General features: G+C 42.0%; 2 protein-coding genes across 3 annotated transcripts in view; both read left to right on the top strand.

Moving 5' to 3' along the window:
* Nucleotides 1-1,404, top strand: part of PARP1 (poly(ADP-ribose) polymerase 1) — a 32,312-nt gene extending 30,908 nt beyond the window's left edge. Inside the window, exon 23 of the mRNA XM_054629291.2 lies at nucleotides 568-1,404. Coding sequence (XP_054485266.2) covers nucleotides 568-649 — 82 coding nt within the window. The 3' untranslated portion in view covers nucleotides 650-1,404. The remainder of the gene's footprint in view (nucleotides 1-567) is intronic.
* A 787-nt stretch (nucleotides 1,405-2,191) lies between these two features.
* The window catches only part of LIN9 (lin-9 DREAM MuvB core complex component), a 45,433-nt gene continuing 22,745 nt past the window's right edge, over nucleotides 2,192-24,879 (top strand). Inside the window, exons 1-5 of one of the 2 annotated variants that reach the window (XM_077176130.1) lie at nucleotides 2,192-4,114; nucleotides 16,806-16,838; nucleotides 17,913-18,007; nucleotides 20,497-20,601; nucleotides 22,447-22,580. In XM_077176130.1, coding sequence (XP_077032245.1) covers nucleotides 18,005-18,007; nucleotides 20,497-20,601; nucleotides 22,447-22,580 — 242 coding nt within the window. In that variant the 5' untranslated portion in view covers nucleotides 2,192-4,114; nucleotides 16,806-16,838; nucleotides 17,913-18,004. Of the gene's footprint in view, nucleotides 4,115-7,096; nucleotides 7,192-16,805; nucleotides 16,839-17,912; nucleotides 18,008-20,496; nucleotides 20,602-22,446; nucleotides 22,581-24,879 lie in introns of those variants that run through there. The other variant, XM_054629559.2, reaches the window with a different exon arrangement.

Raw genomic sequence — 24,879 nt, 5'->3', positions numbered from 1 at the left:
GCCTAAAACATTGTGAAACAGATAGATGAGCTGGGACTGTCTCTGGAAAAACAAGAATGTGCAAGCACTGACAATCATTGTAGAGCTCTTGTCTGTGATTCCAGTTTAGGTTTTTTAGTGGGAAATTAAGAAGGCATTAATGACTGTGCTGGAAGGTAGCAATAGAACTGCAATTACAATTGTAAATGCTGGATCTGAATCTATAGCTCTCATTTAAGCTATATGACTTCTGCCTAGATATCAAGAGACATGTGTGTTACTCTGACAAAACATAATTTTCAGGAGCCACAGCCCTGTATCTAAGTCAGTTCACCTGCCTGTCACTCAGGATTCCTGCTGCACTATTCTCCGCAGAACTTAACTGCTTGTTCCTAAGTATTGTATAAAACATTTTCAGAATCATGGAAAAGTCAGATTTAAAGGTTTGTGGTTTGAGCTCTTAGAATTGGTTAATCACACAGGCATCTGTATAATAACTGAAGTTGAAAGGTGAAGTTCACTGTGTTTTGAGGTTTTTCTGTGTCATTAATATCAACTACTGTAATTATTCCTTAACCTTCTTCCCAGATATATTGTCTATGATGTTGCTCAGGTAAATCTGAAGTACCTGTTGAAACTGAAATTCAACTATAAGACATCACTCTGGTGAACAGTATTTAGAAGCCCTGTTAGAGTTATACTGTAGTTACACTATAGCGTTGACTTCTGACATGCTTATGCATTGACTTCTCTTACCAAGATATCAAGAGCTAAACTGCAGAAGAAATTACTAAATCCTATTTAGTACAACACTTAGTGAAAGTTTTATATAAAAGTGTGGCAATACACGGACCTGAATTCTGATGAGAACGAGTACCTGGTTTTGTTTTATACCACTTCTAATTCTGGTGCTTTAAGTGTTTCTTTTAATTGACCAAACTGACAAGAAAGAAAAAAGGAAATTATTCTGGTGTTCTTAGTCAAACAGACCTGGGCAAGAACAGGAGAAGGAACTTGAGCACGTTTGTGGTACTTGCTCTGTTAAGGTTCCCCCTTCTTAAGATACTCTTTTTCAGTTTTCACTTGACTAAATGACAAATGTGCATTTATTTTGAGGTAAAAAAATAAAAGCTAATTTCATACTAACAGTTTTATGTTTCAAAACTTCCAAATTGTTTTGGTTTTGAGTCATAATTTAAATGTATTTGGTAGAATGTTCTTAAACATGGTATCTCTCTCGAGGATCGAATGCCAAATATTGAAATCTGTAGTCATGTTTCAGGAAATTATGGTGAAATTAAAATTTGGACTTTCCACTGAGACTTAATCTGTCAACAGTTGGTGTGGTAAACATGGAAAATGAGCTTGTGGCTGTTTGAATTTAGTATTAGCCCAAATAAACCTCCTTTAAATACCTACCTTCAACTTGATGTAAGTTGGTTGTTGTAGACTCACATCCTAACAAAGCTGTAAGTTGAGTTTGGGCTCAAGCTTCATTCATCAAGGCCTGGAGTGAGGTCTGTCACTACTCTGTTGGTAGTCTTGAAATGCCTGTCTCAAAACAGCAATACAAACTGATAATTTCAGTGTTTCATGATGTTTGTTACTTCTCACTTTTAGTCATTGGGCAATATGGGAGCACTTAACCATAGAGCAACATCAGATCATTCTCTTCAAAAATTGCTGATTTCCCTGAGGCATTAGGGAAAGTTATGGCTAATTCCCAAGACAGGGACAGTTCAAGCTCATTCTGACAGTTGTGGCTTCAGTCTTTAGTAACCTGTGTGGAAACACCAGATCTATTTCCAAAAATGTTGCTGTGTCCCAGGGCCTTTTGTAAAAGGAGTTAAAGCCAAAGTGGGTGCTAATGGTGCAGGTCTTCCCAGGACCCCTGAATGAGAAGAGGATGAAGAGTGATAGATGAAAAATAAAGCAGCTTTCAGGGAGAGAAGGAAATGCAGAAGGACTGGGTAAGTTGTATGGCTTGAGGACTGCTCAACAAAAAAAATTGATTGAGGTTGGTGATAATGGATTTTGAGAGGAAGAGAGTAGCCTGTCTTCTCCTCTTAAGTAGCTTAACCAGTGGCTAATCATTGTTTTGCTTCCAAAAAATCCTTTTTGTAAGTCACTTAAGTAGGATCTTGTCAGTCTCTGAAAGAGAACATGAGAACTTGTTCAATTTAGTTATAAGATAGATTATTTTTCCCCTCTTAAAAAGCAGTTTACAGTTCAGTTTGGGACCAGGAGTTAAAGGCAGCTGCTTTTGATGCTCCCTCAGAGCTGAAAGTTCCCTGTTGTTCCAACCCAAGCAGCACAAGGAGTGCTTTGTGCTGTGTACCTAGTGCTCAGTTATAATTGCAGCACAAGGAAGTACATCCCAAGGTGTCCCCTAAGTTCACAAATAATAAGTTCACAGCAGGAAAAGCTACAGGACTTGCTGAAGAGGCAGCAGGTGTCCTTTGGGGACTGTAGGAGAGCCATGTCACCGTCCTGCAGTGAAACCTGGTGTCAGTCCAGGCGCTGCTGCTGCTGCTGCTGCCAGCCTGTGGGAGCAGAGGAGATCCGCGGAGCAGATCCGCCACACCCAGTGGATGAGCAGCCTGTCCCCAGGGCCAGGCTGGCAGGGACAGCGTGGTGACAGTCACTGAAAGCCCTGCTGTGGCACTACCAGCACAGAGCAGAGCTGCATGAACAGGCAGTCCCATTTCTGTCAAAAGCACTTGAAAGGAATGAGTTTTCAAGACATCAGGTCCCATGACATCTTGGGCTTTTTTTTTTTTTCAGGGGAGACATGTTGAGGAATGGCTTCTGATCTAAATGTTAAACTACCAAAAGCAGCAATTTATAAATATTTAACCATTTTATCTTTATTTAGCATGGCTGCAGGCTCTGTTGTACAACAGCTCACAGGCATTAAGATAGTCCCTGCAGTTAATTGAAGGAAGCCAGCCTAGGCTTACTGATTGGCAGTCAGTGTAAATTCTTTATGACTTGCCTGAGTTCATGCAGGAAAAAAACGTCTGAGAAAAAAATAAAATTAAAGCACAAGTCGCCCATCCTGGTACTTAAGCTATAAAACAATGACATTCTACCCCTGCCCCCCTTCAGTTTCTAATCAGAGGAAAGGGGGGGGAAACCCCAAAATAAGTAATTTCTATATGAAAAAGGTCTCTGGACACATGAAACTTTGTCAATGCCATAAATAATTGTACTCCTGTTCTTAAATGAGGCCTGAAGTGTTTGTAACTACTGAAGTCTCTGCTTCAGCTTGCTTTCTGGGAGACTGTTACAGACCTCACTCTGTGCATTCTGGGGACATAATGACATAATTGTCTGCTGAATGTTATTGCAGCCAATTTATATCCCACTTAGTGTTTGCATGAATTGCTTTTATGTATGTGTTGAGGCCCCTAACTTAGTCCATGATACTCACGCTCCTGTTATGCCCATAAAAATAGTTTCCACTGTTGTGGAGTACATGCATTTAAACAAGAGCTTGTGTGTGCTTTCACTTCAAAATTAATGCCAGGCTGCTTCTCCAAAAATGGTCATTTTGGAGATGAAGTGGCACCTGTAAGAAGAAATGCAAATGTAGGTCCCAGCTAAGATGAATTGCTGTGATGATTTTAAATTGTTCAGGTGCGAAGGTAGCGTGTGGGCCTGTTGTGGGCCTTGCAGATCACTTCTACAGAAGTGAGATACACAGGGACAGGCAAGGTGAGAAGAAGGATGACTTCCCAACAGCCCAAAGGGGAAACTACTGCTTCCTCCACCCCCTCGTTAAAACATATGTGATTAATGCAGCAGGACTCAGACTTCACAAGAAGGTGTTTCAGTGACTAAGGAGCACTCACTTCTGCCAGCTGTCTGTGCTTTTCTTTCTGCTGCCAGGCCGTGCCTCGGGGAGATGAGGAAATGACAGCGTAGCTGTCCCCTGGACTCAGCACTACCTGCTCTGTGCTGACAGGACTGAGTGCATTGGTCAGCAGGTGGTGTAACCCATGTCTCACTGTCATCTGCAGCAGCTGAGCAGCAGGGCAGTGCTCTCTGCAGCGTTTCAGCACACACCATTAGGAGCAGTTGCCTAACGTGACCCTGGCGAGAGCGAATGGCAGCGGTGCAGCCGTGCCAGCAGGTGAGTCAGCAGCACCTCGGGCAGGTTGTGTTTTCTGTCACCCTGCCTGTCAGAAGAGTGGTGTCATTTCCACGTCACCCAAACTGCAAATTTGCCAAAGGATGCACTGAAAATGTTGTGTGTTTGTGTGCACGCTGGTGAGTGGCCCTGGCTGGGGCTTTGTAAATGGGGTGGTGTTTGTGTGATTTGGAAACAGTGAGCACAGGACAAATGAAAAACCAGAACATGGAGATACTGCAGCACTCATTAAAGGCCAAGATGTAAAAGGTTCTTTATCCAGGAACCATAATACACTGTTGATTGTTACCCTTTCAACACAGTCAATGGTAATGGCTTCTGTTAAATATTTTCCAAGTGCAGCTGTTGGAATGAAATGAAGGAATAATCATCATTGTGCTGTTGGGAGCAGAATTCTGCCTTCACACCTGTTAATTTGTGAGATGATTGGCAGGAGACATTTGGGGAGGGGGAAAATCTCTCTCACCTTTTTAATCTGGTTTTGTTGCAGTCTACAAAGACTCCCTGAAAGGCACCGAGTTTGATTCCTTTTTCCCTTGTGGAAATTCACACTCTTGAGGACTGTTGTGAAATGTGACTGTGTTGTAGAGCACTTTTCACCCCTCCCTTGCAAAGCCTTTGCTCAGGGAAAGCTGTAGCACTGGGGTGGCTCTGGGCAACGCTGCTTTCAGCACAGCCAGACCTGATGACAAGGTTTACAGAGCCCAGCAGTAAAAACCTTGCTGGTGATGGGTGTCTTCTGTCAGCTGTGTGAGTCTCAGTGTCTCCAGTCTTGGCTGAGCATTGCCATACAGCCCTGGAACAAAGGGGGGCACAGCTGAGAAACAGAGAAATATTGGTGTCACTAACACCTTGTTTAACTGAGCCTGGAATGTCTGGTCCATGTCAGGCACTTTGGGTGGTGGAAGTGTTTTATTAAATGGGAAAAAATGTGCAGGAGTTAATGTTTGAGAGGGTTGGTGTTTGGAATACCACAGATTATTATTTAGTTGTGTTTTGTTACTAGTTTCTTTAGTTTTGTGCAGACAGTGCTTTGCAGCTGTCTACTGTAGCAGCTTTCTTTGGAGCTGAACAGTATGGAAAGCTCTGACTGAAGTGTCTTTGGCCCTTTGGGGCTAAGGAACAGGAAGGCTGTTTAAACAGCCTTTCAAAATGACCTGAAAAGGCGGCTTAGAAATGTAAGCTAGGCTTTGTATTTTCTTTTTCCTTTTTTTTTTTATTTTTTCTTTTTTTAGCTCTGCTACAATGTACATAGAAAGCCCTGGGGGGAATTTCTAAAGCATTTCACTCAGTTTGTTTTTTTGCTTAAAAACTGGCTTTTTTTCCCCTTGAGCACAAGGGCAGCATTTATTTTATTTATTTATGCATTAAAATTGTTTAATAACATGACCTATATCCTGCCCCTCTCAACCTGCTAGAGGGCCTAGTCATCTGAGTTCATTAGCAAATTAAGAACACAAATTATATTCTATTCCATGTCCCAAGAAGCACATTTTCTGTATTGTGTAGGATCTTTACTTTCACCTAGATGCTTTCAAAGAGCTGCATACAACCATGCATGGCATCCATTTTGGATTACACCACTGTGCTCTTGGCAATATGTTTAACATGTGACAGACTTCTTAGCCTTGACTAAGATATACTGTTTATTTATTTTTGAGGCACAATTTGCATTTTCATATTTATTTTTATATCTTTAAAAAAGGAATTTTGGTTGATAGCAGTAGATACTCAAAACCAAACCTATGTAGAGAATCTGGTCCATGAGTAATTAAGGTGCTTGTGGGTCATGGTGGTATTTCCATGCTTGTGTTTCTTGCTGCAGAAGCTTTAGAATTCACTGTGGTGCAGAGATCTAAGAAAACTACACAAAAAAAACCCACTGCTGCTGCTTGAAGAAAGTTTTCAGGGGTGAGATGGTAGAGGGCAGGCCAAGACAAGGAGCTTGTTAGGCAACAGCCACCCACTTGTGGAGTTTGTTGGCTTTCCCTGGCACTGGGTGAGAGCAAGTGAGACCTTGACCTTCAGGCCTTGGGCTGGGTGAGCGTTTCAGCCGCCTCTTGGGCGGAATGCCACGGACTGTGACAGCAGGGCCAGGGCTGCCTGTTGTTGTGATCCCTTACTCCTGGAGCCTCACCTCTGCAGTCCTTTATGAAAAGTGACAAGGAAAATAGGCACAGTTTAGCAAAAAGTAATTATTCAGTGAAGGAAGATGGATATAATGTAACGGGATTGTTTAAAGACTCAAAGCTAGCACAGCTTCTTTGGGGTGACCCGTTGTGACAGCCAATACCTCCACCCCTTTCCCCCTCATCCTGAGCTGCCAGTCACCCATTCCCCTCATCCCACATCATAAGAATGACAGGGAACTGTTGGAGCAAGTCCAGAGGACTTATCATGGCAGTGATAAGAGGACAGGAGCACCTACCCTATGACAACAGGCTGAGAAAGCTGGGGCTTTTCAGGCCTGGAGAAGTTTGTGTGGACACCTCATGGCAACCTTCCAGTATCTGAAGGGGAGCTCTAAGGAGGCCGGAGAGGGACTCTAGTAGCGATAGGACAAGGAGATATGGGTACAAACTGAAAGAGGGGGAAATTAGGTTAGATATTGGGAACCAAATCTTTATTGGGAGCGTGGTGAGACCCTGGAGCAGGTTACCCAGAGCAGCTCTGGCTAGCCCAGCCCTGGAGCCTTTCAAAGCCAGTTTGGAAGGAGCTCTGAGCAGCCTGCTCTAGTGGAAGGCGCCCTGGCCAGTGGCAGGGAATTGGAACTAGACTGGAAGTAGTGTAAGATCCACTCTGACTCCTTGACGATGGTCCCGTGTTCCCGCCGGGCTCCGGCCGGCGCCGTTCCCTTTGCTCCCGGCCGAGCCCGTTCCTGCCCCGGGAGCGGCGCGCGGGCCCCGCCGCCCGGCCCCTGACGGAGGCCCCGCCCCGCGCGCGCGCCCGCCGCGCGCCCGGCCCCGTCTCCTCCCCCAGAATGCCCCGCGCCAGGCAGCCTTTGAAAAAGCGGCGCGGCTCGTTCAAGATGGCGGAGCTGGATCAGCTGCCTGACGAGAGTGAGTAGGGACCGGTGCCCCCGCTCCCGCCGCCCCCTCGTCCCGGCGGGACACCCGCGCCGCGCCCTGCCGCCCGCACGCCTCCCTTCTTCGCTCCTTCCCTCCCGCCGCGGGCGCTGTGCGGGGCCGGAGCCCGAGCCTCCTCCCTGGCAACCGGGCCGGCCCGGCCCCCCCCCCCAACCCCCGTCGCCGCCGCCCCTCCCGGGCGAGGCCCCGACCCGAGCGGCGGGCGGGGAGCTCCGTCCTGAGGGTGCGACCCCCGCTGCCCTCGGGGGTGCCGGGGCTGGGCCCCCCGCCCCGCCCGGGCGGCACCTGCCGGGCGGGCGGGGCGGGAAGCGGGAGGCGGGCGGGGCGCGGTGACAGCCCGCCCTGCCCGCGGGGGTCGGGGCAGTGCGGGGGAAGGAGCGTCCTGGCCCGGGGAAGGGGCGAGCTGCCCGGCGCTCCGGAGCCGGCTGGCGCCAGCGGGGGCAAGAAGGGCTGGTGTGTTCGTAGCCCGTGCCGTGCACGGTGCGAGCAGCTCCGCAGGGCTGGGGGTCAGGGCGGGCACACGCTGTGTCTACGGGGCACTGGTGAATGCGCAGGGAAGAGCTCAGGTACCTTGTGCTGTGTGTCAGCAGCACAAACCTGGCTGTGCAGGGAGGCAGCGTGTAAACATGTGTTTTCATGCATATAGTTCTGTGTATCTGCACCTCGAGTGCTGTGTCCAGTTCTGGGCCCCTCACTGCTAGATGGACATTGAGGTGCTGGAGGGAGTCCAGAGAAGGGGAATGGGGCTGGAGCATGAGTCTGATGAGGAGCAGCTGAGGGGGCTGTGGGTGTTTAGCCTGGAGGAGACTCAGGAGTGGCCTTATCACCCTCTCCAACTCCTGAGAGGAGAGTGCAGCCGGGGGGGGATCGGCCTCTTCTCCCAGGCAACAAATGAGAAGGCATAATCTCAAGCTTCAGCAGGGGAAGTTTAGATTGAATGTTAGGAGGAATTTCTTCACTGAAAGGGTGACTGGACATTGGAACGGACTGCCCAGGGAGGTGGTGGAGTCACTGTCCCTGGAGGCTGTTTAAGGAAAGACTGGATGTGCCAGTTAGTGCTGTGGTCTGGTTGACATGATGGTGTTTGGTTAAAAGCTGGACTCGATGGTCTCAGAGGTCTTTTTTAACCTCATTGGTTCTGTGATCTCCATAGGATTTGTGTGGGTGTTGTTTTCAAAGAACACAAGGATTTGATAAAAACTTAGTGTAGCTAAAATACAGACATGTGTTGCTGTATATGTGGATTCATGCACAAAGTACTTGAGTGTTACAGAAGAGGAAATTATTCAACGTAGAATGTGTCTGGATGCCATTTTGGTATGTCCTCTTACAAACTGTGAATTCCTGCCAAGCTAAAACTAGGGCATTTACTGGTTTCAATAGATGTGCACAGAACAGGGCAGACATCTTTTGGTGACACTGTTTTGTTCAGCACCACTCAAGTTCATCAAGAAACCAACTCTTTCCATATCCAAAGATTCTCAGGGAGAGGTGACTCGGAGTGGAATCTTGCTTCTGGCTGCTCCATGTGGGTCTTTGTTACAGCTCCAACAGCTGTCAGGAGAAAAATTGGTTAATGTGCCCACATGGCCGGTGTCATTGTGTTAACTGAACAGATTTATGGAGGATCATCATAAATTATGGATGGAGCTGACACTCTCAACTTGGTGCAGCTCAGTCATGGATGCTGTGCTGCATTTAGAGACTGATTAATACAAGTCATGGACCAGCTGATACGACTGTAATTAATAATTAGCTGTGGTTTATTGCTTATTAAATGAACTTTCCCTGTTCACTAGAAAGGGCAGTGTTTAAGTTACTGTTCCTCTATTTGCCTTGCCCATTTTCCAGAGAAAGCACTGTGTGTTTCAAGAAGTTAATGTGAAGTATGAAAAATAACTTTTTCTTCTCTGTCACTTTTGTATTGCCTGCAGTGACATTGGGAAGGTTTGACAGGTCTGTCACTTCACCTGTAGCAGATACCATAGTAGAGTGTGTGACTCAGTTTCCCTTAGGATTGGGCTATGCTGGCCACCCTGGCAGGTGAGGCAGACACCGTGTGGCTGTTTGTAAAGGCAGTAAACTTCTGCTCTGCTGACCCTGACCTTAAGGTTTGTATTTACCTGAGTTTGGTGCAAGTCAGGGGTGTTTTCCATCAAACAGGAGCTTCATGTTTTCTGTAGCGTTGCTGAACTGCTGGAACTGTGAAAGTTTCAAGGAGTGGCTGCCTTGTGCTTCCATTCCTATTCTATCCAGTTCTGGTGATCTGGATGTTTTCAAATTGCACTAGTTACTGCCACACATAGTTCCTTCATTTCCAGTCCTGTACTTAAAATGAAGATGTAAACTTAGTCCTGACTAATTTAGCACTGACTTCATGCAGCTCTCAGTCTGCAGCTTAATATATAAAGGACAATAACAGTAAGCATTGCAAAATTGGTTTTGGAATATTCTTATGGTGTAAAAAAAAGTCAGAATAGTTCATTACTAAGAGACTTTGAGATTTATGCATCACCCCTGTGAATTTTCTCCAACATAGTTTAGAGTAAAGGAGTAGACCATAACTGAGCTTTCACATAAAAACAATTACAGGTAAACACAGCATACTTGGTGGCAAGAAAGCTGACATTTTGCTGTATGGTAAGAACCACACAGTTTTACTTTCAGCTTGGATGTCCTATGAAGTGGAATTTGTCCCGGAGTTTTCTGATAGCACCTGCTTGCCCTCTGGCAGGTTCTGTAATGCAGCTGGGCCACGACTGTTCCTTAACCCAGCAGTGAGAAGAATGTAATGCACAATTGTCTCTCATTATATGAATTTGTTTTATCTGCTGAAGAACTATTCTGTTCTTCTCTAAAGCTGCTATTCTGTCCATATAAAACAGTGGGAGGCTTCATGCTGACAGCCTGAAATGGTGTGTAAGTTTACATGCATTTCTTGTAGTTTGAGGCCTTTCCTGTGCTGCCAGGGGAGAGCCATGCAGTAATTTGGGATGCAGGTGAAGAAAGAACAAATCTCTGTGGCAAATCCTCTAGCTGAAAAAGTCCAGACTATTAAAGGTCCCAGTTGCAGGAATACTTCAGATACTAATAATTTGATTTATATTTTGAAGACAAAAAAATTGTTTCTGCAGGCTGTTGGGTCGGTGCCCAATGAGTGACTAATTTTAGTCAATGCCTTTTTTTTCCTTCTTCTTATCTCCTGGTAACTTTGCAGTGGAGGTAAATGGTGGGCAGCCTTGGTGCTGCAGACCAGATGGCTTTTTCTCTGTGTCTCAAAAGAGGGAATCAGTGGATTGTATTGGAGCATACATAATGCTGCCCTGTCTCCTGCTACACTGGTAATAGCAATCTGATTTGTGGGCTGCCTGGTTCTAGAGCTTGGGGGAGGCTCTGATGTGCAATGAACTTTCTGCTGAGGTGAGGCTCTGCTAAAACAGGCAGCACGTGCAGATGTGACCAGAGATTGTCCTGGTCCTGCTGGAGGCTGAGCTCTGCCGAGGGCAGCACGGGCAAAGCCACCTCTTGGTGCATCCTTTGGGAGGAGGGTGCTGGGACCTGCTCTGGGAGAGGGAGAGGGAGGTGACATTCCTGACAGGAGGGTGCTGAGCAGGGATCAGGAGCAAATCCTGTGCTGCCTGCACACAGACTCCAAGCAGCAGCAGGAGAATCAGAGAAAGAGGCACCCTGCTCATCCAGGGGTGATGGCTGTCAGGTTCAGCTTTTACAGTACAAATTCTGAACTCATATTTGCCAAATACCATGTATGGGTTGGTACTGTTCATAAGGGCTTTTGTTTTAGGACAGGCAGAAGGGAAGCAGGATAAGATGGGGTTTTATCTCATGGGGGGAGGCTGCAGCATAAGGGCAGCACTTCAAGCAGAAATTGCTGTCTTTACCCCCAGCACAACCTTTTGCTGTGGTTCCTGGCTTCTCTGCTCTGCTGCTTTCCTAGACAGCTGCAGGAGGCTGTGCCACACCTCTGGCACTTCCACTTTTCAGCTCCAAGGGGCTGTGAGCCCAGCACTGCTGTGGCCTGGATGTTTGAGACAAAAAAAATCAGCAGAACTCTGTGAGATTGCAGTATTGGGGAGAAGGCTCAAGGTTAGCTTTGTGGCTGCTATACAGTATACTCACAACTAATAGTTTTTGGGATTATTTGTGCTGCCTACTTTAAAATTGTATGTTACCATGGTATCAGTGTATTGTCCATTATGAGAACACAGTTTCAAAAAGAGGGGCTTTGTTATTGTGGTTATTGTCTACAGAAGTGCTGTAGAAGGGTTCACATGGCTGGAAAATCTACTTCCATCCAGTAGTTAAAGCAGGATTTGGAAATATACATATGTCAATTTATTAGTGGGCTCATAACATGAGGAAAATACTGGCTCATCTTGAAGTGAAAATTTAGTGTTTGTTTATTTATTTATTTATTTATTTATTTGCTTCTTCAATGAGCCCAAAGTTTGGGGCAAGCTTTAAAAAGTCCCCGAAGCCGCTTTTCCCTCTTATGTGTGTGTTTTACTTTCAGAGTTTTCCTGGATAAGCTTTCCTTGCAGTGGCCAATTGTTTGAGAGGCTTCCTGTACTGAAGCACCTGGTGCTGTGCTTGTGTAGATGAACGATCTCTTGGAGGTTTAATGACTCAGTCTGTAATAAAGGCTCATGTTTTTCTTCTTCTCCAGGAGTTTCTTCTGTCACACCGTTTTTAGTGCTGGCAATGCAGATTAATTACACAGGTTTTTGAGGTAGTCATGCAACCAGTGTTAAAATAACTGCTCACCTGTGCAAATTTAGACAAAATAGTCTAACAATCTGGAGAGGAAAGGCTTTGCATAATGTAATTGCTGATCTGGATCCTAGAATTTTCTATATTGATTTAGATATGCCCCTTTGTGCTCACGCATTAGTGAAATCAGTAGCTATAGAACATCCCTGTGGTTACTTGTAACATTTATTTTCAAAATTATCAGCTGTTATAAATTTATTATTAAATTGAAAACACTTTCACAAGCCTAATATGCTAAACAGGGATAGATTTAAATTTAGATTTTCAAATCAGCAGTTGAGAAGCCACGTTTGAACTGCTTTACTCCATCTTAGTACTGAGGATGTTCATCTGGGCATTCACAGCTGCCCATATTGAATTGTGGTCAAACTCCTCCTCTTTTGTTCAGTTACAGTGTTTTCAAATCAGGGGAGGCAGTAACTGCTTGGTTTTAAACTTAAACCTGTCTTTTATTTTTGAAAAGGATGAAACCTTTTGTACTTTTCTCTCACTCCTCAAAGCCTATCTCCACATCAGAAATACTTTTTGGAGTGTTCATACGGCCTCTGGAGCAGATAGAGGAGGTTTTTAAGGTCTCTTTATTGCAGTGCTCTGGGTGTCCTCCCTCCCTGGGAGCAGGAGGGGCTGGAGGAGGGATTGCTGGGGCTGGAGGAGGGATTGTGGGGCTGGAGGAGGGATTGTGGGGCTGGAGGAGGGATTGCTGGGGCTGCAGGAAGGGTTGCTGTGTGCTCAGAGGGAGCAGCAGTTCAGGACTGCAGGAGCTGTCCATGTGCCTCTGCAGCCTGTGCATTTCTGAGCCAGCCAGACATGAAAACATCCGGGCCCTGGGCATGCCAGGCTTGGCACACCTGGCCTGGTTTGAACCTTGGTGGCTTTTTATCAGTTTGGTTTTATCTGGACTTGATGAAAACCATTTCTTGTGAGTGTTACAAAACACATAAATACACTTATTCCTGACACTTAGTTACTGATGAGCTTCCTGTTATGATACTATTTAATACCTCATAATCTAGAACAGGGTTATTTTTATTGCACATCTGTGGTGCACATATTTTACAGAATCATTGGGTTGGTTTTTTTTCAGAGCCAGGAAAGGCCATTATAATCATCTTAGATTCTTCATTAAACATGCTGTGTATACTTGTATTTGGAATTTCTGTGCATCAGTTTCAAGCTTCCTTTTTAGGTACAGTTCTCTCTTTAAAAATGTATTGAACTTGGTTTGAGATTTTGAGTTACACAGAGATCAACATGCCTTTTCTTGGTATAGTTACCTAAAATCTGTTCAACTTTGTATTCATTGCTCATCTAAATTACCCAATGGAATCTTTCACAAAATAGGTCTAGTTATGACTTTCCATTAAAAAAAAAAGGCTGCAGAGCTATTTACCCATCTGAATTATCTTCCTTTGTAGATACTTCTGATCAGTGCAGATCTTGACCTTCTTTGGGAAGAACAAGATTGGAGTGTCTTAACTTTCTCACAATAAGACATGTCTTTAGATCTTGAAATTTATCTCCTAGATCTCTGCTGAATCTTTTCCTAATTTTACAGACTTAGTCAAGGGTGAACGCTGTGTTCAGGTAATTAATTTACTAACAGCATATGCAGAGCAGTACTCAGCAGGATAGTAAGGCAAAGCTAAGGTAATTTACAGTTTGCACTGGGGCTGTGTGCCAGTGCCACTGCTGTGCTGAGCTGCCTGTGTTGCCTCCCTAGGTTAAGGGCTCTTTTACTCTCAGTATTAAGAAAGTCACCTTTGAGATCCTCTGAACCTGGAGGAGCTGGAAGTAGATTTTAGTTGTAATAACCTTTATGATTCACAGTCCTTGTTTCTTGCTTTCCACCCATTTGTTTTTAAGAGTTTCTGGAAATGAAGTCTGTGTCATTGTCATAATAGATATTTACATTCAAGTGAGTGTGTGTGTGTGTATTCTACTTTAATCTCTGTTTATAATTAAAATGCAGGTTAAAAAGACTGCCTGTGATTATATATTTGTTATTCAGAACAGGAGTATACAAGATTACTGGCATTTAGTGTGAGGGTACTATATTATAAATCTGATAATTATTGTAAATTAAGTTTTGTATAGTTTGAATAAACTAAATCTATCCTGCATCACTTGGCAGTTTTTATTGCTCTTGAAATGCTTCTCTCTGTACTTAGTGTTGGTTGGTTTTGATTGTAACACAATATTGCTTAGATCATCATCCTGGTTTCTGGTTTTGTGGCCCTGGTGGTATTTACAATACTGCCCAACTAAAAGGAGGAAGTGGGGAATTGTGCCATATTCCTTGGAGTTTGGTGCTGTTGCAGGTAGCCCTAAAATCAATATAGAAGAACTTGACAAGAAAAGCCATGTTGTGTCATATTGTTTACCTTTGAGGTAAAATGAAACTTATGGACATCTTCATTGTTATTTTAGTGTCCTACATGTATTCTAAAGCTTTAAGCTACAGAAGTGTTGATGTTCATTTTCTGTACTTCGTTACAATAAAATAGTTTCCTTTAACTTTTGAACTTCCATAGATCAGGAGTATTTGATTTGGACACTTGTATTCCTAAGTAAAGGTGCCCTGGATACATTAATTACAGGTCAGGTGAAAACAAATGAGCAGCCCTCTTCTAACATGTATTTATGGGAGATTAACTATCCCATGTGGAAAACTCCTTGGCAACTAATGCTGTTTTGGAGTGCTAATCTTGTAAAGCTAGGAAGTAGCACAGTAACCTTCTGCTGGCCCATCATCATCCTCACAGGTGAAGCATCCCATGGTTAGCAAAGCATCTCAGGCACTTGAGCTGTGAGATTGGCACCACTCCAGATGAAGCTTTGCTGCCTCTTGCTGAGTCTTTGTGTTCCATGTTAACAGTGTTCATACTCACTCTGGACTGGATTCATTGAACTTGATTCATATCAACAAGATAGTGAGAAAAAAAAAGAAAATGCTTGTGTGTTTAGATGAAATGCCTGAGCTGTCTCAGGGGAGTGATCTGCTCTGCAAAGTCAGCATCTCCTCCATGTGCCAGTCCTGATGACCCTGCTCCTGTGTGCCCATCCCCAGTGGTGTGGTCTTTAGCTGTGTGTACTTACCCTTACACACATTTCCCACCATCCCTCATGTAAATTTGGGACACAGTAATTCTTCACTGATCCTAATGTTGCCTTTCACATGTTTAATGTTACCTGTTCATTCTTGGTTGATAGCAGACTACCCATGGATTTATGAAAGCACAGTGTGTGGTATTGGATTTTTAGCATAAAATGTAAAAAAAATAGCATTGTCATACCTTGAACATATAGCTTTGTTTCAAAAGCTGAACTCCCTGTGACTCAGATCATCACAGAATTGTGTTCCTGTACCAGTCACTGATAGGGCTCCAACCCAACAAAGGTGGCACATCAGAAAAGAAATGTGCAGGAGGTGTGACAGTGCAGCCCAGCTGCGTCACCGTGCTTCTGACATGTAATCCCAGATGTGGTTGCTGTTGTAGATTTCAGTAGCTTGGGGGATACTGGGGTGGAAGCTCTCTGAACCCTCAGTGAGTCCAAGCTAGTTCTGTTTCATATCTTAAACTCTTTTTTTTAAGCTTTTGGGGAAAAAGAAATAGAAACTTTATTTCCTTTTCCTTTCTTTTTTTGTATTGAAATTTTGTTTTTTAACAGATGGCATAGTAAGATGGCAGCAAACAAAATGCTACAATGAAAACATAAGGAGTTAAGGGTTTTTTTTTTTTGCTGTTGCTGCACCTGCATTCTCTGTGATACTCCATGGAATGTATTCTTTTAGAGGCAAGTATCTGTGAGGTTAGTGAGGTTAGGAGCTAGATAAATGGCAGCTGCAAGGAATTTCTGGAGCTTTGGAGTCAGAAAGTTCTTGGAGCAGCAGTTTTGAAGAGAGGATGTAGCAAAGAGCAGAGAAAGTGACGGGGAGAAGTGATTGTCACACAGGAACATATCTGGAAAGATAAAACTGATTTGAGAGAAAAGCTGAATCTGGGGAGGCATTGTCATGCAGAAATACCTTCCCCTGTGCTAATGCAATTGCTTCAGACAGCTCATTCTTGGACATTGGAACATTTCTGAGCATGAAGGCCCACTGTAGTCAGGCCCAGTTGTGTTTTTCCTGGCCAGGAGCATTGCAGAGGTTCTACAGATGCAGTGGAAAGGGAGCAGTGAAATTTTCATGTGTTTTTTACACTGTTGGAACAATTGGAGCAATGTAACAATCCTGTCTGCATTTGAGATCTGAATCTGCTGCCTTTCTGAGCGAAGAGGTACCACCAGGGGGCAACTGGCTATCCATCTTCTTCCTTTTGAGCATGAACCACTCCTTTCCTGGAAATCTTGGGCACTGAAGAATTTTGAACTGGTAGAAATCATTAAAAAAAAAAAAAAAAAACTAGAAGTGTTCTTTAGTTTTCTTATCAGTTGTAAAATACATTTGCAACTGCATCAAACAAGCAGCCACATTGGAGAATGTAGTTTGGACATAAAGCCTGTTGAGAATTTGCTGTGTTAAACCCAAGTATTTAACATCTAAAGTTGTTTTGTAGGCATGAAACTAAAGGAAAAAAACAAAATGTGAATATGCTTTCAGGATTTATTGGTAATAAATGTATAATTCTATGCCTAGTGCCATGGAAGGTGTGCTGGGTTTGCTCATTCAGCTGTGAAAGATTTTAATATTAAACTCCACTTTCTGCCTGAGAATTAATTAAGAATGAGTAGACTCTATATAGGTTGTAGAGTTTGAAATAGCTTGTGATTTATGTGGACTTTTTGCTATATTGCAGGTTCTTCAGCAAAAGCACTTGTGAGCTTGAAAGGTAAGAAATGAATATGTTATTTACTTGTACCCAATCTGACTTTCAGGTGTATTTAGTTTCTGTCTTCAGAAAGTTCAAGAAAATCACAGGCTTTTTTGTTGAAATATGGTGGGGTTTATTGTAGGTATTTGTAGTTCTATAGAATAATAATAATCCTTGGCAGTTGAAACTACATATATTGTGGTGTATTTAGACACTGCTCTTCTGCGTGAAATTCCTGAAATGTGTTTTTTCTTCAAAAGTACTGCCTAGACATCAAGTTTGATGGGAAGATTGGGGTAATCTTTCATCTCTTGAGCAGGAGATACAGGGAGGATTCTTAGTGGGACCTGTACATGTGACACAATTTACATTCAGAAGGCATTTCACAATTTTATGATGTTCTCTGTCAGCAAGTTGTGTGTTAAATCAAAAACTTGCTGCTTTTATTTTTTTCTTTGAAATTATCTTCATGAACATTCATACAATTTTTGAATCCTTCTAGTTTGCCCAATAATTAAAGCCTCTTTATGTATTACAAGGGTTTTGTTACACAAAGGAGGAGGCATGGTCTGTTGAATATGTTGTCACTAATGCAGATCTGTTGCAATAAAATTTTATTTACTTGTTGGCATACACTCACTTAATAATTTTCTAGAACTAGAAGGTGTCTGTGTCTTGTAGAGCTTTGCTTTGTCCAGGTTTCAGTTACAGCTACAGTTCAACTGTTGATTTGTGTCAACCTGACAGTGGAAGTTACTGATTCCAGCAAAGGAGGCTTCAAGAAACCTAAATGTTGTCATAAATAAAAAAATACTTATTTATGTTCCTCCTTGTAATGAAAATCTCCTTCAGTTTTTTAAAATTAATGTTAAGATTATTTAATAAAAATACTGAAATCTAAAATCTGTCTATTACTGAATTCAAAGATGTTGCAAGTAAATATTTTAGTAGTTGATGATGTTATACTGGGTTTTGGACAGTAGTTATGTTAAAACATACACATTGATACATACATATATATGTGTATATATATATATATATATGTATGTATGTATGTGTATATATATTAATGATGTACTTTCTTCACAACAGAGGGAAGTTTATCCAGTTCCTGGAATGAAAAATACAATTCTTTGCAGAAAACACACATTTGGAAAAGCAAGAATGCTGGTTCTGCAGTGGAAATGGTAAGAAACAGTAAAAAACTTCAGGATTAGTCAAGTACCATAGAGGGAGTCAAATGTAAGGATCACAAAAAAAGGCTGAGATTTATAGTTTTGTAATGTCCAAAGGTGAAACTGTATCCTTCATAAGTACTTTGCACAGTTTGCATAAGAGATGAAAACATATTTTTAAAATGAATAATCGAACACATTAAATTGTGACCTCATTCAGATAGGTCAAAATAATTTCCTCTCTGTTTTTTTTGAAAAGTAAGTGCTGTGTGAAGTACTTGTGCTGTATCTAACAGCTTGAGCTCAGGAATCACCAATTCTGATCAACTATTTTTGTATCTCATGAAATATCTCACTTCTAATTATGGCTGAGAACTGAAGCATAAAGGAAGGGAAGATATCATAATGCACTTCCATCATTGTGCCTTCTGGGGGGCAGATGTTAATAAAAGTAAAGGACTGTCAGAGAAATTTGTGTATTCTGAGAACTTTCACAGGAGGCCTTACATTAAAGAACAACCTTGGGGTGGGGATATGAAATGAGCCTGCAGCTTCCAGGGGGATGTCTGGTGTTTGGGTTGGCCATTTCAGCCTTGTGGTTTGTTTTTGCTTCACTGTTTGTTCCTTGTCCTGTGATCTTGTCCCTGGTATTTATTTTGGTAGGATTCATACAGATGCATATATACACACATGCTGCTATGTGTTTATGCTAGAGAACATAAGGTCTACAAAATGCAGTTCCAGACAGAGACCAGAATTTTGTGAAGACCCTTAGTTCCTGCAGTTCACCTCACAGTTTTCAGCTGCTTCCCAGGAGTGCCCATCATCTCACAGAAACAGGCTTTACTGGGAACTTAGAAGATCACATGTGCTAAAGACTGACTGTAATATCTGTATAAAAACCTTGCCAGTCTTTAGGTATGGTGGCTGTGAGTGCTAAAAACACAGAGTCAAACTTGGAGAGTAGCTCAGTGTTCTGTAGAAAGCTGCAGGGAAGATCAGAGCAGTGGCAGTGACCCCTGTGGCTAAGATGTCATGGAATAGTTTGAGTTTATTGAATACTGAAAGTTTTGAAGGCATGTTTTACTGTTGGCTGAAAAGTCTTTCCAAAAATGCCTGACCTATTTAGCCCCTGTGGATGATACCTCTTTGCAACACTTGTTATTTCACTCTGGTGTGAGGCACAGACAGTCCAGAGTGATGAAACACACTTCTCATTTTAGGTAGTTCTTTGCAGTAGAGTTTGGCACTTTCTGTTGAGGGTTGTAAACAGTTTTCTTGGTCTGGCTCATGATGATTTGGTTGCCTTGTCAATATACAGTTCTTCTGTCCAGTGTGTCTTTCCTGGTTTGTACTGTCTATCAGGAATTAATGTTTTCTTCTGTGTGCTGCATGTGGTTAGGTATTTATCACATACAGAGCACTTCTGTTACTGAAATACACTTATGTAGTTCTTTTTATAAAATACATCTAATTTAGAGTAAGAGAGGCACATTTCCTGGGAAAGCCCCATGTTCACATGGCATGGGACAGACAGATTTTTAGCTACCACTGAATAATTTAATAGAAAATATCTCTTTTCAAGCAGTCAACCACTCACAAATGCATTAAATGTCTTAATTTACAAGCATTTGCACTTTATAAAGTTTTATTTAACTGTGTTGATTTATTTTGTCTCTGGGCCACAGAACCTTCATGGCAGGAAAAGGAAAGCTGCTTCCCTCAGTGCTAACAGCCTGTCACAGGTTGCTCTTTTGTCCTCAGTGAAATCAGGAGTTTTTTGTCATAGGGTCAGATACTGAGGAATAACTAAATGAGTTTTTTTCATGATACATTTGCAATTACAATCATTTCTTGTTTTCAATCAGCCTTCTAATTCTTTCTGAGCTATAGCAGTACACAAGTAAATTTCACTTAGCATGAATTCTAAATTCTTTTTTCTGAGATTATCACATAATTTATTCAAGATGTAGTTCTTTCAGACTCAATCTTCCTAGCATTTTGCTATGCAGATACTTTCAATGAGTTAAAAAAACAGCAAACACGTCACTTTATTAGAAAATTCTTGCTAAAATTCTGTGTAGCTGAGAACATACAAAACAAATACAGTGTTTGAATAAACCTTTTTTTTAATCCAAAATTCAAAACAGATTTTAACAGATGTACTACTTATAACCAAGGCAAGCTAAGATACACAAGTGTTTAGACACCTAACTCTAATGGAAACAAGTGGGAGTTAGGCTCTAAATACTTCTGTGAAACTGGGCCAGCAGTGTAGTAATGGTTATAGTTAGCACTGGAAAAGCCTGGAATCTTGAGCTCCTTCTTCTCTCAGTGCTTAGATTTCTGAGTGCTAGGAGGCACTATTTATTGTGTACTGTGTGCCTGAAAACCCAACAGGTGATAAGACAAGAGGTATTTCATTTCTCTCACTGTGAATTCTCTGCATGAACAGAGAAATCAGATTTCTTGCTTGTAATTCTTAATTTTGTTCCCTACAGCCCTTCAGAAATTCAAAACGGAGTCGACTCTTCAGTGAGGAAGATGATAGACAAATAAACACAAGGTCCCCCAAAAGAAATCAGAAGGTTGCAATGGTTCCACAGGTACCTACATACATGTATGGAGATATTTTTACCAAAAAGGGGAACAAGCCTATCTGTTATAATTGAAAATTGAATATATTTGTTTTTCAAGATGCATTTTCGGTTTATGAATCTTCTTATGAGGAAAACTATTGTTAGAAGTAAGCCACAATTCAAAACAGATTAACATTTTTCTTTCTTACCCCTGGTTTTGTTTATGGGAGTACCTGTTCTTTGTGATCTTGAACACGAACACACAGAGCTAGAAAGGATTCCAGACTCAGTGCCCATCATGTTCCTGCAAACAACCATCTCCTGTAGTCAGCATAAATTTATTTGTTCAGATTCAGTTTAAAACTGCCTAAGTTTTTTGCACCGATTATGTAACTGAGAAGGCTGCTATAGAATTTAACATATCCCAACAAGTTAGGGATTTGCTCTAGATTTGTAACCTAACTGTGTTCATGGCCAGCTTTACCTTCTTGATCCTGTAATGCTAAAGTTCTCAGTTCAAAGGACTTGTTTTTCCATCCTCTTGTTTGTCCACTCCTTGATATAGCACAAAAAAGTAGCTGTCATTTGTCAGCCTTTATTTGTTATGATAGAAAGGGGAACATCTCTTAGTCTCAGTGAGTTGGCTCTGTAGTACCTTTGTCACTTCTCTGTGCCATCACCTTCTGAGGCTGAATTTACCTCACTGTAAAAGTACTGTTTGAGTTCTGCTCTGATTTGCCTTCTGAGCTGTGCAGTCTGATGTGAAAAGCTTGGCACTCACAATTTAGCTGGGTCTGTTCTGCCAGAGGTTAGAACCATGACATTTCTCTTCATTACCATGATTTCTTAAGAGTAGAAAGACTTGGTAATGTTCTAAACCCAGTTGTTTTTTCCTTAAATGTCTGATTCTGGAGGTCCAATGATTGCCAGATAAATATTTGCTGCAGGGACTGCAGTTCACAGATCACAGATCTTGCTGTCCCACCAGGCTTTGTTTCCTGGAGTTTCAGTGGGAGAAAGGGGCTTGTATCTAGGCCAGCAGCAGCCAACAAGGTGCCTACCTTATGTTCTATCCTATTATTATTGCCTATTTATAAAGTCCAAAATACTTTGAATGTTTGGGGAAGGATAACAATTGATAATGGCATGGGGACCCTGTTAAACCTATAGTCTCAAAAAGCTGTTATTTTTTGCAGAAAAGTTGTTCTTTCTCTCAGGTAAGACAGCCATCCTTAGAACAAAATTACAGATTTTTTTTTTTGTGGATTTGTTTAAGCATGGGTCTCTCTATTATGCAAGCAGTCTAAGACAGTGTCTTTTCCATGATTTATCAAATAGCTTTTAAATGTAGTTAAAACTTGATTGCTCGTTTCACTTGCAGTTTTCTAAGCAGACACTGTGCTCAAGGCTTTGCCTGTGTTACATTCCTGTCCTAGCTTCATCCTCAGCTTAAAGAAGGGTGAGCAAGAGTAGAAGTCCTAGTGCAAATCAGGCAGGTGCTGTTGCTGTCATCTGAGCTGCAACACCAGTTATGCTCACCTGAAACAGTCAGTGAGGCATTAGGGTTTTGAAGTCCAAATCTATTTTGGTGCCATGCTGTTGTTACCAATAATGTAGTTTTCAGTGCTGGAAAATGTTCCTGTTAGAAGAGCTTTGTATGGAGATAATGGTATTGATCCTGTTAAAATTTGCTGTCTGTTCTGTTTGATTGCATTGCTGATATAATGCAGTAAGGGTTGTTATAGATCTGTAAGAAGAACATTTCTATGAAACAACATGTGCAGACTTTTATCAGGAAAATCTGGTTTATTTGAGAACTGAAAAATATTAGATTCTATTTAACTGTTTGGTGTTTTTTTTTCCACTGCATAGAAGTTTAGTACAACAATGTCCACACCAGAAAAGAAGGTGTCCCAGAAGATTGGTTTACGGCTTCGGAACCTGCTCAAGCTGCCCAAAGCTCACAAGTGGTGCATATATGAATGGTTCTATTCAAATATAGATAAGTATGTTTGGTTTATATCATTATCTCTTATTAGTGTAGAAACATGTAATTTTCTAAAATTCAGCTGCATAGTTCCATATATTGCTTAGATACTCCAATTTCTTCTTAAATTACTAGTTATGGAAAGCTACTTGGTTTGGTGGTGGTGGTGGGTGTTTTTTCTAATGAGCAATGTATGTGCTCTTGGTTCTTTGCAACTACCAACTTTAGAAAGTCTTCTATAGAAAGCCTGCCTTCATGGGTGTAGTTTTCTTTTTATCACCTCTGCCTCTACCAGATACCAGATTAAATTCATAATGCTTTTAGCATCTGAAACACAAAGATATCAGAACACTTAGACTTTTCTGAACCCTTGCATCAGTGCTATACAGAGGAAATAGGAAGGACACTGCTTCTTCATAAAGTGCTGCTTTCCTAAAAGGTGTAAATGTTGGTATTAAATATTTTTTCCCCATCATCCTGTTTTTATTGTGATCACTAACAGAACTTCAGGCTGTGATTGTTCAACTCTTGTCCAGATATCAGCATCTTGCTTGGATCTCATAATGTATTTCCTGGACTGTTTCTGCAGTTTGTGCCTCAGAGTTTTTGGCACTTGTTCTCTTAATGCCACTGTCAAAATGGTGTGAATTGTTTAAAATAAATAATTTCATTTCTAAAATGATAATAACATTATTGATCAATGGAATATTAAAATCTACACTGTTTGACTAATAGATGCAACACAAGTATTTAATATTCTAAAGAATGGCTTCAGAGTTAAGCATTATTTTCCAGAATGTACAAACAAAATAATTACTGTTTTTCCTTCCTATTTTGATCACAATTGCTGTAGCTTTTTTTTTCTTTAACTGAGAAGGCAGTCATAGCAACAGAAAAACATTTTGGCATATATTCATCAGATGTGGAAAAATTTCATGTCCATTTTTGTTAGCTTTACATTCATCATCTCTAGGATTTAATTCCTTTGAAAGAATTAGTCTTTTCATGCTTCTTCCCCTATGACATGAAAAAAATTAATAACCCCAACCCTGCTTATTTCTAGGAGTAATTTTAATATGTGACATTTTTAATAATGATTTTTGCAACAGACCAAGAGCTTTTAGTTTATTCTTAAAGAATTGTCTACGAAGCTGTAGGTCTATCAGCAGACTAGAATTTGAGTTTAGCAGGTAATTCTGAAATCCTCTTTGATAGTTACCCATGTGTGCAGGTGTGGTGGGTTCTCCTTGGCTAGACCAGGTGCTCATCAAAGCTGCTCTGTCACTCCTCAGTTGGACACAGGAGAGAAAATGTGACAAAAGGGTCAAAGGATGAGATGAGCACAGGGAGAGACCACACCACTTACTGTCATGGGCAAAACAGTCTCAACTTTGGGAAATATGTTTAGTTTATTGCCAATCAAATCAAAGTAGGATAATATCACCAACCAGGGGCTCTGTACAAATCACAAACAGGATGGGACTGCTGGGAACGTGCCTTGAGCTGTTTTATTTTCCAGCATCAGTCTCATTACATGGGTATGACAATGGGAAGATGCCAGCAGCTCACATCCCAGGCAGCAAAGAACTTATTGTTACAACTCACTTTATAAGTTTTTTGACCAATCACACAAAGCAAAAGCACATTGACAGTAGTTCTATCCAACCACTATAAGCACACATAGCTTTGGCTAAAACAATGCTTGCTTATTTGGAATACAATACCTGCTTGTAACCCTTAAAACACAATGCACAGAGCTCCATTATTAAGCTTAAAACTTCCTAGTATCTTGCTAGACATACTTTTCTGCAGCTTAGGGAGTTATTCTAGACAAGTGTTAATGCACAGACCATTGTTCTATTTCTCCTTACTTTTCTACTTTTTACATAAGTTTTCTGCTGAAAATTTTTTCTGCCACACCCTCCTTTGGGCATCCACCTGCTCCAACATGGGGCCCTCCATGGGCTGTAGGGACACAGCTGCTTCACCCTGGTCTGCAGAGCAATCTGTGCTCTGATGCCTGGAGTACCTCCTTCCCTGACCTTGGCTGGGTGGCTGCAGAGCTGTTTCTCTCAGATACTCCTGCAGCTCTGTCCTGCTGCAGTGGCACAGGGCTTTTTCCCCTTCCTAACTGCATTATTTCATAGGCACAACCACCATCACTGGTGGGTTCAGCCTTGGCCAAGGTTGGGTCTGCCTTGGAACCAGCTGGTGTTGGTTCTGTGGGATATGGGAGAAGCTTCCAGCAGCTTCTCAAAGAAGCTACCTCTGCCAAACCCCCCCTCTGCCAAAACCTTTACTTGCAAATCAAATACAGC

This window comes from Agelaius phoeniceus, chromosome 3, assembly GCF_051311805.1.
Source record: "Agelaius phoeniceus isolate bAgePho1 chromosome 3, bAgePho1.hap1, whole genome shotgun sequence".
In the NCBI taxonomy this organism is placed as follows: domain Eukaryota; kingdom Metazoa; phylum Chordata; class Aves; order Passeriformes; family Icteridae; genus Agelaius; species Agelaius phoeniceus.
Note: the sequence above shows the minus strand (reverse complement) of the source record. Positions and strands in the feature narration are given on the sequence as shown.